The 13,258-nt window shown below is 38.9% G+C and overlaps 1 protein-coding gene across 2 annotated transcripts in view; it reads left to right on the top strand.

Annotated features, from left to right (window-relative positions):
• Nucleotides 1–412: 412 nt before the first annotated feature.
• DERA (deoxyribose-phosphate aldolase) overlaps nt 413–13,258 on the top strand; it is a 117,137-nt gene continuing 104,291 nt past the window's right edge. For both annotated transcript variants that reach the window (XM_073877928.1, XM_025879806.2), the window contains exon 1: nt 413–501. In XM_073877928.1, the coding sequence (XP_073734029.1) occupies nt 471–501 (31 nt within the window). In that variant the 5' untranslated portion in view covers nt 413–470. The remainder of the gene's footprint in view (nt 502–13,258) is intronic.

Here is a 13,258-nt window from a genome sequence, read left to right as displayed (position 1 = left end):
CTCTGAGCCCTATTTGCTCGCTGGCCGCCCTTACACGGCGAGGGGATCACCGCTGCCCTTCAGGTATGGGGCTGCAGAGCTCTGCACTTGGTCAGTAACTGGGAGGGATTCTCTCCCCTCTCGTTACTTAATCTTAAAAGTGAAAAGTTTCCAAACGTCTTTATTCAGTGCATTTGGCAATTCAAGCATTTTAAAACGGGTTTTGATAGCATTATTTCGGGAGCCAGGACTCGAGACTCGCACCTCGGGGAAGAGGGCAGGAGAGCGGCGGCAGGATTTCTACGCAGGGCCGCGGGGCGGAGTCAGACCACCGGGCCGCGATTCGCGGCCCCGCCCCCAGAGGGAGAGGGGCGGGGCGAGCGCGGCGACGGCGCGGGCGGGCGGGAAGCAGGAAGGGCGGGAAGCAGGAAGGGCGGGGCGGAGGGGAGCTTGGCGCTGAGGAGCCGGCGACTGCTGCAGCTGCTCGCACCATGTCCGCGCGCAACCGGGGCACGGAGCTGGGTAAGGGCCCCGCGGGTTGTCCCCGTACCGTTTGCATCGCCTCGCACCCCCCCGCCCTCCGCCTCTCGCTGGGCTCGCCTCGCCTGGTGCCCTGGCGTCGGCCGCCGGGGGTGCTTGCCCGGACGGGAGGCGGCGGCCGTTCCGTACGCACCCACCCTGAGCAAAGGCCGGTCCACCCAGACTCAGGAACTCTTGTGCACACTGGCACCCAGGCCTTATGTGGTCAACGGAAGACATAGGAAAGGATTCTACTTTTTCATTTTCCAGCTTAATTCGTTCACCTTCTAGCTCCCTGGTTGCAAAAAACAAACCAAACCAAAAAACCAAACCAAAACCCAAGCCCAAAAAACAAAACAAAAAAACCCTTCAAGCCCCCAAAACGAACAAACAACCCAAATAAAACAAGATAAAAACCTTCCTTACGCACTCAATGGAACCCCTGCGCGATTTAATGCGGGATTTCCGTAGATAATTTTACCACTGCTGTATCCCTAAAATGGCCATGCTGGTGGAAAAGTTGTCAGATCTCTGTACTGTATCATTTATTGTAAATTGTGTATGATTTTAGAAGTACAGAGGTTTGTGAAAGTGCCTGAATTTCATAATTTTTCATCTTACAGATATTATCAAATATGACTGGCAAGAAAAATTTAGTTTTGATTTCCTAAAATGTAAAAAATTTGTAAGTCAAACATAAGCAGAACCATAACTGGAGCCAAAGGTTAAGGATCTCAGTTTAAGTATTATGGCTTGGATATCTGTATCCTGGATCTTCAATTTAGCTGTATGACGTTGGGCAAATTACTTGATCACTCTGTGCTTAAATTTCTTAATCTGTAAAATGGTCATACTTCATAGGGCGGTTTGGAGATCAAATGAGAGGATTTAAAGTGTTTGGTACTTTGTGGGTACCTCGTAAGTTAGTAGTAGTATGATAACTGAATTCTGATTTTAAGGCCTAATTTTCAGAAAATTAGCTATGATTCTATATAACACATACAGGCAGTTTTTTTTTTCCTTTAAAATGATTATTCTAATGAAATAGGCTAGACTTTAAGAGGTAGTTCAGAACTTTTGTTAAATGGTAAGCATGTGTCTCTATAAAGACACTTGATTTCTTCACCAAATTGATTCTCCTTTAGTCATTGCCCTTTAGCATATTATGTTTTAAACTCTAGTTGTATCCCTGAAATGTGGACTTTAGTAATAAAGAAGTATTTCCCTAGACTAGGAGATCCAGAAAGATGGTGGATGGGGTACAGGGATGGTGTAGGTCTTACCTTGGTATCCTCAGGGATATGGCTCTCTAACTTTGTACACATCGAGGATACAACGATTATTTTTCCAAAACTTAGACGTTTATTTATTTATTTTTCAAGAAATGCAATTAAAGCCATTTTTACTTTCTTTTTTTAATTGGCATAATTGACACATGACATTTTGCTTTATTTGCAAGAATTAGCATCACATCCATACATTTGTTGAAAAGTAACAGTCAAGACAAAAGACAGTTGCTATGTAGAATAATAGTAAATTTGATTTTTATGCAGCTATTTAAAGGATCATAGTTTCGTTTTATTCTCTTTGTTTAAATAAAATCAAATACATTTCAAGGATTTTTTTTTTCCTTCACTGGTATTAATCATTAATCCAGACAGAGGTTTAGCGTAAAATTGTAAAAGAAGTTATTTGAATTATGTACTAGGAAAAAAAAATCATTCAGTATTAATTTATGTGGTATATTAACTGATGCCTTTTATAGTTTTCTAATTAAAAGTCTTTTTGAATAAACACTGTCACTTTTTTAAAATAAATTAACTTGTATTCCTTTATTACAAAAGGAATTTATGTTCATTGTAAAAATTTTAGAAAATACAATTAGCACAAAAAACTAAATCCAATCACTTATTTATATTTTAGTGTATATACTTCTAGTTAATAGACTTTTTTAATAAATAGGCTCATTTGAGACTGAACCTCACCCTCGTGATAAAACCCTTTAGGGAAAGCATTCTTTTATCATGGCATTTAGATATGTGAAAGAAAGAACAAATCCTCTAATGTTAATTTTTATGTCCATGTTTAGTGATCAGTGCTGTCTGCTTAAGGTATTTTATACTTAAAACGTTCATTTCTGATTTTCTCCAACTCAAACATAAAGCTAAAAAACCTTTTTCATTGGGCAGTGTTTGCCTTAAGTGGATAAAAGCTTGTCAGTTTGGAGTCAGAAGGGAAAAAAAAAAACCCTAAATCTGGGCCTGGTATTGAGTAGCCTGTGGTTCTGGCCAAGTTAGTGGTTGTCAAAGTTTGCTTCCTGGACTAGCACCATTGACATTGTATGAGAGCATATTAGAAATGCAAATTCTCAGGCCCTGTTGAGATCTTAATGAATCCGAAGCTCTGGGGTGGGTTTGGGCCTTCTGAGTATTGATTAGTCCTCTGGGTGGTTCTCAGAACACCCAAGTTTGAGAACCATGAGCTTAACGATCTCCATGGTGTTATGGAACGCTTCTGGCCCTACATATTCTATTAAAATGTTTTCTTTATTCTCCTAGATGCCTCCAAAGTTTTGCCTAAAATGTAGGTATGGCACAGGCAGTGATCTTTCTTTTTGTTCAGTGATGTATCTCAGGCACCTAGAATAGTGTCCACCACACCAGAGGCCCTCAAACATGTCTGTTGAATGAATTAATTAATTTAGAACTACTCCTTGCTTGGGAGAACTGGGGCATCCACGTAGGCCTTTCTGTGTAGGCAGGTGCTGGTGGATGTACACCTCCCCCTTTTCTGAATATTATTAAAGTTTAGATTTGTTACCTTTGTCTCGAGGCTTAATGAAGGATGTTGACTATGGGGCTTCCTTTCAAATGTGATTTTCTTTGGAGGCATCTGGAAAATGGGGCTGTTGTCTTTTTTTTTTAAGATTGTATTTATTTATTTGAGAGAGAGAGAATGAGAGATAGCACGAGAGGGAAGAGGGTCAGAGGGAGAAGCAGACTCCCTGCTATGCAGGGAGCCAGATGTGGGACTCGATCCCGGGACTCCAGGATCATGACCTGAGCCGAAGGCAGTCGCTTAACCAACTGAGCCACCCAGGCGCCTGTGGGGCTGTTGTCTTAGGTGACTTTTAAGGACCTCCCTACTCTGTATATCTGTAAGCTCTTGTGTGCAGAAAGAAAAATTTCAAAGATATCTGAAAAACAATAGGAAAAAAAGTAATTGAAAGCTGATTTTTAATTCGGAGGGATAGGAACAATTATATGGCTTTCCTGTATTGCATTAACAAGAGATGGTTTTAGACATATATTCTTAACTGGAATAATCAGGGACCATGATTACTGAGGAATGTGAAGATTATTTTACTCTGTGGAGGCACTTTCTATAGTGCGGGTCAGAACAAACAGAAAGGGTAGCTTATTTGTTTAAAACACAGATAAAGGAGATTAGCTTTGGCTAGTTGCCAAACCAAGAACCATGATGGGATTTTGTATTTTACAAAGCACATTTATTCATTCAAAAAGTAGTTATTGAGTACCAGTTGTGCACTGGGTAGTATTACCTTGTATACAAGATGGACAAGGATAGTTCCTGCTTTTACAGACCTAGGTCTGATGTAGGAGCTGGGCATCATGCCAGAGCTACAATTAAAATAATTGCAAATGTGATAAGCAGTTATTTTTCATTTATTTTTGTCTTTTTAAGGAATTAGATAGATGTGCCTAAACTGTACCTAAAGTGGATTGTGATAACCAAGTGTTCTTCCTTCTTACATTATAACTTTTATTTTTCCCTTGAAGAACTCAGATAAGAACAAAGAATGTAGGGAGTTCCTTTTTGCCCCTCCTGCTAAGGCATAACTTTGATGTAGAATGTAGATTTTGGTAATAGTGATTTTTCCACTGCAAATTTATATTTAAACAATTTAAAAAAATATTTGGAATGAAATTTTAAATCTTAAAGTTAGGCCAAGCACAGGATGCTTGAGAATAATTCTAGGTACAAAGATAGTGGTTAACATAGAGCTGTAGCTGTGTGCCAGGCTCTTTGTTAGATACTTTTTGCGTTATCTCGATTACTCTTCACCACAGCCCTGGAAGATTCTATTATGATGCCCTTTTTACAGATGTGCAAACTGAGGTACAGAGAGTTTTAAGTAACTTGCCAAAAACCAGTTAGGCAGAGCTTAGGCAGAGCTAATGTGGCAGAGCCAGAATTCAAACGTAGGTGGTTTGGTGCTGATGCTGCTTGCTTAACCACCACATATTGTCTCTGGGTGCTAATTGAAGGCATTCAATCTGTAATACAAGAGAAGGCAAGTCAGTAGCTGGTGACTCTCTTAGGTTTTGCCTGTGTCTTTGTGAGAGCTTTTGTTTTCTTACCATAATCCACATCTTTTTTTTTTTTTTTTTACCTTTTTCTTTCTTCTTCGTTTTTTTCCTTTTTTTTAAAGTAAACTCTCTGCCCATTGTGGGGCTTGAACTCATGACCCTGAGATGAAGACTCGAGTGCTATACAACTGAGCCAGCCAGGTGCTGCCCACCCCCCCATAATCCACATCTTTTTTTTTTTTTTTCCATAATCCACATCTTAACCATTGCAATTTGTTTTAGAGAAGATGAAGTTTATCTTGAGAGAGAATGGAAATATCCAATCTTTGGCATATTAAGAGAGTAGGTTTACATGTCACTGAGTAAGAAATTTTCTGGATTGACATGTAAAAACCAGCCTTCCTCTGGGAACTTTTTTTTTTTTTTTAAGATTTATTTATCTTGAGAGAGAGAGAACAAGAGAGAGAGCAGGGGAAGGGGCAGAGGGAGAGAATCTCAAGCAGATTCCCAACTGAGCATGGAGCCCAAGGTGGGGCTCGATCCCATGACCCATGGGATCATGACCTGAGCTGAAACCAAGAATTGGATGCTTAACCAACTGAGCCACCTGCTCCTGGGAATTCTTAATGTAGATGTGCTGATGTGCCTCAGAGCATCATGGGTGAGGACCTGGGAGTGATTGCCAAGGGATCAGAGTAAAGGGGTTTTAGGTTTTTTTATTTCTTTTTCTTGTCTCTTTGTATGTTTATAAAACCCCAGCTCTATGTTCCAGTCTTTGGGCTGACCTTGGCTTGCTGGGTTTAAGAACCAATCCTGTCTCTTGATGTCATCTTAAGATTAAAAAAAAAAGAAGAAAGAAAATAAATACTGAACATTTGGGGCACCTGGATGGCTTGGTCAGTTAAGTGTCTGCCTTCGGCTCAGGGCATGATCCCAAGTTCCTGGGATCGAGCCCCACATCTGGCTCCCTGCTCAGTGGGGAGTCTGCTTCTCCCTCTCCCTTTGCCACTCCCCCTGCTTGTGCTCACTTGCTCTCTCTCTCTCAAATCAATAAAATCTTTAAAAAAATAAGTACTGAAAATTTGTAATAATTTTGTTGATTTGAAATGACTTTTTTGTCCATTTTGTTTTTTTGGATTTCTAAGTCTGAGACCTCTTTAGTTTCCTGAGAACTGAAATCTCTTTAGTTGTGAACAAGGCAAACAGTTTAAGGAGTTTATAGATTTCAGGGGAGAAATGACATAAATCACTCTTCAAGAATTCCATTTATTTATTTAGTTAGTTAGTGAGACAGAAGGTTGTTAAAGTTTGTCTTTGAGTTACAAAAGTCAATCCCTGCTTAAAAACAAAACAAATTGTAGGGTAGCAAATTCTTTATTAGGTGGCATATAAAAATTTGTCTGTAGTTCAAGTTAGGTAAGAATAGAATTTAAAAATTTATAGATTTCTGTAAGGAATGGCCCAAGTGGAGTTGAGATTTTTTTTTTAACATTAAAATTGATTTGTGCAATATTTTAAGTTAGTGTAAGTTTTGTATCTGAATCCAGTATTTTTTCTCCTTAATACTTAACATATTTATATATTTTTTAGGTTTAAAAGGGTAATTTTGCAGACATTTTCTCTCTTAATTCTCCTAGTAATCCTTTGTGGAAAGATACTAATTATCTTATAGATGAGAACACTAAAGCATTGAGAGCATAAGTAACTTGTTTAATGTTTCATAGTTAGTAAGAGTTGAGATCATGATTCAAATCCAGAACTTCTGGTTGAAAGTTCTTTGTACCCTAGTTGTGTGTGTGTGTGTGTGTGTGTGTACGTGCGTGTGCACGCACACGCATATATACTTAACGCACGTGTGCACAATATTCTAGGTGGGCTAGGGAAGAAAGATAATATGAAAGTAATTATTTTTATGTAATTACTATGTTGGTAATGATGCATTTATTATCCTCCCATTAAATATAGATTATAAATCAGAATAACAAAATTTTTATTTTTTTGCTACACTTTTTTCTTTTAACCTTTAACTTTTAGCCTCAAACTTTTAGTAAAGTCATAAGTATAGTTGAAAGATCTTTTTTCTCTGAACCATTTGAGGAAAATGGCTGATTGACATGATGTGTCACTGCCTCTGGATATTTGAGTATTTCCTCGAGGATATTTTTCTCAATAGCTACAACAGCATTGCAGCCATTAAAATGAGAACATTAACACTGATGGATTATTACCATCCAGTCCATGAATTTCATTCAAGTGTAGTCAGTTTTTCAAATAATGTACTTTATTAAAAAAAAATCCCTCTCAGAATCACATGTTGCCTTTGTCATGTCTCTTTAGTCTTCTTCAGTATGGAGTAATTACTCAGTCTTTCACTGACTTGCAAATCTTCATGCTTTTGCAGTCTACAGGCCAGTTACTTGGTAGAATTTTCCTCAGTTTTTGTCCGCATTGTTTTTTCGTGGTTAGATGTAGGTTATGCGTCTTTGGTAGCAATATCAGAAAAGATGCTCAGTTCTTCTTGTTGCATCCTTGTAAGTACCCAATCTTGATTTGTCTCATTATGGATGATGTTCATTTTGATCACTTGGTTAAGGTGGTATCTGCTAGCCTTCCCACAGTAAAGCTCGTTTTTAACGTTTGTAATTAATATGTATTTTGTGGGGGTGGTACCTTTTTTGGGGGGGGGCCCTGGAGCCCAACGCAAGGCTTGAACTCATGACCCTGAGATCAAGAACTGAGCTATCAAGAGTTGGATGCTTAACCTGCAGAGCCACCCAGGCACCCTGTGGGGTGGTACTTTGAAACTTTTTAAATACCCTGTTCCTCTGCAAACTTCCAGTTTATCTATATTGCTTATTTATATTGGTATGTATTTGAGGTTTCTTATCTTCCCAATGGGTCGTAATTGTTACTATTATCATTTAATATTCAGATTGTTCCAGATTTTGTTAATGGGAGCCCCTTCAGCCTGGCTTCTCTCTCTTTTTGACCTGACCATTACTTTTAAGTACTTCCTCATTTTCCAGCTTCACAGGTTATTCCAGGCTTATTTTATACTTTCCCTGCCCCAGCACCAGAGCCAGCCATTTCTCCAAGGAGTGTTTCTTTTGGTGGATAATGGTATTTAGAAGCCAAGATACGGGCAGTTGGTATGCTTGTGGTAAATGGAGTGTCTCTGTTCCCAAGCCTCCCACTTGGCACAGCTAGAGAATGTATGACTACCCATACACACACACACTTACTTCTATATTCATCTAATTACCATCTATCTATATCTCCCTCTATAATGAAAACCTTGCTTATGCTCTCCCCTCTTCTGCCCTCCCCAAACAATGGTCAGAAAGGGAAAGGGAAGGGGTGGGGGGACCAGAATAAACTTTTAAAATTTATTTTTATATATTATAAATTTCTACAGTTTTTTAAAAACAAACTATGTGGAGTGCCTGCTGTTCCTGGCACTTGTTTCTGGATGTTTATAGTAATGGCTGGGGTATCAAAGTAAGCATTACCTGTTCTCTGCTCTCCCTGGAGCTCCCCGTCAACTAAGGGAGATAGTCCTATAAATCATTACAGGGAAGTAGTCATATTGCAGAGATACGGAAGAATTCATAGACAGTTCAGGGGAGGTTTTTTGGTAAAGGATATTTTTGACACGGAGTAGTTTCTGCAAAGGGACTGAGTAAAACCAGTGTGGCGTGTTTCGTTAACCATAGGAGCCCAATTTTTAGATTTCTAGTGTAATCTTCTCATTCTCTTATAATGGGTAAGAGTAATATTTTAGTGAAGAAAGAAAACAATCCTTCGTATTCTGTGTATGAAATACACAGTCAATATAACGATTATGTACATTTTTAGATTTTAAATTGGGCATCCTTTTATGAACGCTTTGATTTTTACCTTATAAGTCTTCTACTTATGAGCGTGAGTGATGAGGCTGTCTTTTATTATTCTGATACTGTTCTGATAAATAGAAAAAAACTATAATAATTGGGGTTGGTCGTATAATTTAAATAACTGAAAGTCCTCCATGATGCCTCCTAAGTTAAAAAAAATTTTTTAAGCATCTAAGCCCTGTAGATTTTAATTGTTAGGAAGGAAGACGAACTTCAAGCACTCACTTAAAGTGGGATGCCTCTGCCAAGAAAGAAAGACTAGTAAATAGGACAGCAGATAGAGCCCTAGAGGATGCGATTTAAACATGTCACTAGAAATTGTTTAAGTGGAGAGTTCTGGCCCTTTTAAAACACTGTGTGTCACTTGAGGATTGGGTCACCTTGAAATGTGTTCGTCTTTGAGTTAAAAGCATAAAAAGGCACTTTGAAATTTTTCAGTTAACTTTGGTGTGTGTTGTGTGTGTCTAACGGATGTACCTCTCATCAGCCTGCCTCAGCTGTAAGTCAGTCCCCTGGAAACCAAAGTAGTTGCAAGAGAAGGATAAATGTTTCATCTCAGCTCCAGCAAACTATACAGAATTTTTAAAATGTTGAGACACTGGCTGCAACTTCTGACTCTCTTTGTATAGTCAGGTCTTCCTCCTCTAAAGCAAAGTCTGAGATAAGAGTAGCTTCTGGTAATTACTTCCTAAAAGAGTGCCTTGGTTCTTTTGGAATGTGGTGAATGATGTCAAGATTGTGGTCTTTAGAGTCTGGTAAGAATATCCGAATTAACTACTCTTGTAATCCAGATTTGGATAAGCTTTTCAGTTGAACACCTAGTGGACACACTCCTGCCCCCATGGCCACAAGGTAGGAGAGAGTGTGTGTGTGTGTGTGTGTGTGTGTGTGTGTGTGTGTGTGTGAAATTTCATTCAGATTTTTAAAAAATATTTTATTTATTTATTTGAGAGAGAGAATGAGATAGAGCATGAGAGGGGGGAGGGTCAGAGGGAGAAGCAGACTCCCCGCTCAGCAGGGAGCCCGATGCGGGACTTGATCCCGGGACTCCATGATCATGACCTGAGCCGAAGGCAGTCGTCCAACCAACTGAGCCACCCAGGCACCCAAATTTCATTCAGATTTAACATTTGACACTAAACTAGGTGTCTGGCATACTTAAGGTATGCAGACCCCCTCATCTCAGATGTTGAGTTCCTTGAATGAATGTTTTTGAGTCCCTCAATAGCTTTATTCATAGCAGGGGGAGGAGCCCAGGAATCTGCATTTTCACCAGCTCCCCAGGGGGTTCCTTTGAACACTTCAGATTCAGAACCCTTTAGGAAATTGTAGAGTCATCCAGATTAATTAGAGATTCAGAGAATCTTCGATTACTACATATCATTTTTGACAAATCCTCTGTCGCCTTTACATTTAATTATTTTATCATATATTTTATATTTGGTTAGCAACATTTCTGTAGGCAAATTTAAGAAGAAATTAGCCTTTTATTTTTTGATTGCAGGAAGTGAAGAAATGAGCATGAAGGCATCTTGGAAAAATCGGGGGGGTGGTTAGGCAGTTAAGTAGTTGCATCTAGCTGAAAAGTGCATTGTGTCTGAAAAGGAGCATATTTTATTCAAATAATGCCAGTGACTAATGGGAAATAGAAGTGCTCTTCATGGTGATTTTGGAAATTGACATGAGTGTATCTTCTCCATTGTCTCAGGCACTGGAGTGGACAGACCCTAAAGATTTCTCATTACCTGAAGATGCAAGATGATCTACCAGAAAGAGTGATATAGTTAATTTCCTGGTGGAAAAAAAAAGAACATATTGATGTTTCCTTGGAGATTATTAATTAAGTTTGTATTGTGAATTCAGTGGGAAGGTAGGTTGTAACAATTCTCATTATATTTGTATTTGGCAAAGTAGCTCAAGCTCTCTGTTTTGATGTGTTGAGGGAGATATTTTTTCTCTTTAGTATATAGGGAGAAGCTTCATTGCTTCTGATAGTTTTCCAAAGAAGAAACAAGAAACATATCTTAGTCTTCTTCTTTATAAGCAGAGTTTGTTTTCCTTTTTTCTTTTAAAGTAAGCTCCATGCCCAGTATGGAGCCCCTTGCTGGGCTTGAGCTCATGACGCTGAGATCAAGACCTGAGCTGAGATCAAGAGTTGGATGCTTAACAGACTACCCAGATGCCCCTATTTTCCTTTTTATTTTTTCAACTTTTGACTCTTTAGGATACAATCATTATTATAATTCAAATTCTTTTATTCAGCAGGTATATATAGAGAGGGTACCCACTGTATACTCTGTACTTTCCATGTCTTTGTGAAAGACACAAGAGCAATAGAAGTTAGGAGGCCCTGCCCTTGAGAAACTTCCCTTAATCAAACTAAAATATCACTGGGGAAGCACACTGCTGTACACAGAGCAGACTTTGCTGGTCATCAGCATATGCAGCTGCCCTGTTTCAAATGATGAACCAGTCAACATTGGATTATTAACCTTTAGATAATCAGTTTAAAATACTGTGGGAAATCTCTTCATATAGGCAAAGATCTGATACAGATTTCTATGAGTGAAAACACCTCCATAGATCTGGCTCCAGGAAGAAAAAAAAATCAGTTTCAATCTGTAGATGGATACTGTGTTTGATTGGTTGTGGTATTCCTTTAGTAATTACATAATATAGAGAAACTGTGGAACATAGTGATTCGCATGTAGAGTCTAGACAATAGGCATCGATGCTAACAATGCTGACGATATCCCAGAGAAAAGCAGAGTTCTCTCTACTTCCAAAAGAAAATTGTTTTGGTACATGACAGTGGTTACTTGTACAGACCAAGTTGAAATTTGTTATCCTATGGGATGAATGATGGGAATATGTACTTGGCCATGTAAGCTTCACTGAATGCATTGTGGTTTATTTGGGAAGAATATAGGATTGGGACTTAAGCATTTTGGTCCTACCTCTGCATCTGGCCCTGTGACCTTGGGCAGGGGACTTCAGTGTACTGGTTTGTATGATGGAGGTTCATCAGTTGTGACAAATGTACTTCTCTAGTGGGGGATGTTGATAACGGGAGGAGGCTGTGCATGTATGGGGGCAAAGAGAGATGGGAAATCTCTGTAGCTTCTGCTCAATTTTGCTGTGAACCTAAAACTTCCCTAAAAAATGAAGTCTATTTAAAAAATTAAACAAAAAAGCAGACACATGATCTCTGAGAATCCTTTCAGTTCTGAACTTCTTCGAGTCTTCTGATCATTACTTAGAATTACTCTTCTGTGGAACTGTAGGTCTGTGATGTTCCCTGTGCTTGGAATTCATACGTTTTTATTCCTCCCCTGGCCATCACAGTCCTCTGGCTTTTGAGGCTCTAAGTTCCAGTGATTGGTTTACATTCCCCCCACCCCCTTTCTCTGATGATTGAACATGACTGAATACATGACTGTATATTTTCTTTCTCTCTAGATGTTTCATGAGTGTGCGTCTTGACTTCATAAATCTTTATGTAGGCAGTCTTTTATTTTGTATTTATTCCTCTGCATGGCAGAGTATTGATTATAGTCTTATTGTATCGTCCATAAAAAATATCTTATGGATTCACCCTTTTCTCTTTTCTTTTATTCCTATGTTTGGCTTGTTCTGTGACACACCTAAATCACAATGGTGGCCTCGTAGCTGATTTCTCCACCTCTGGTCTGTCTTATCTGCTTGCCCCAGGAAAATCTATATTCGGCTAAACTTTTTCTTGTTGTTTGTTCACACAGAACAAATTATATTTATCTTCTCAGGTTTGCTCTTTTGGTTATTCAGTTTCTTTAAGACGTACTTCCATTTCATGAGAAGTATCTACCCCTACTTAATCAAATTAACATAACCACTGTCTTTAGTCAAAGGAAATACTTGAGTTAGTGGGGACAGCCAAATAGTGCTGGCAGGAAGTAGTGAAGGGGTTTAGCCAGGGAGGAATTCTCACAAGACTGGAAATAGAAATGTCTGTTAAATTCTGTTAAGATTGTATGTCAAGTAGTTGAATTAGTAAATGTGTTTCTCAACTCTACTGACTGTATGTATAGCATTATAGAAGTAAATTGGGTTTGGAATCCTAGAGACCTGTGTTTGAATCTTAGCCCTGACGTGTCCTGCGTGATCTTGGACAAGTAAGTGATTTCATCTCTGAGTGTCAGTTTCCTCATCTGTAAAATGGACCGAATGCCTATGTGGCAGAGTTAGTGTCAGTATTCAGTGAGAAATACAGTTGGATCACCCTTAACTTGATGAGTGACTAATAGATGGTAGCCATTATTCCAGTAATCTTCCTAAAATACTGCTTACATTATTTTATCTCCTCTGTGAAGAGTCTTTGTCTCCTCTGCTGGACTGTTCATCACTCATCTGCTGAGGTCCTCTGCCTTCTCTTCTGATACCCCTGATTTCCATCTTGTGTTTATAAGTTATAATGATACTTTATTAATAAGCCACTTGAGGGTAGGACCTGTGTTTGTTAGGTCTCTGTATCCCTCCTTGCACTTAGAACAGTACTTT

This window comes from Callorhinus ursinus, unplaced genomic scaffold (assembly GCF_003265705.2).
Source record: "Callorhinus ursinus isolate GAN/ISIS: 27379988/994484 unplaced genomic scaffold, GSC_fseal_2.0 scaffold27, whole genome shotgun sequence".
Taxonomy (NCBI): domain Eukaryota; kingdom Metazoa; phylum Chordata; class Mammalia; order Carnivora; family Otariidae; genus Callorhinus; species Callorhinus ursinus.
The sequence above is the reverse complement of the archived record's forward strand: the minus strand, read 5'-3'. Positions and strand labels throughout refer to the sequence as shown.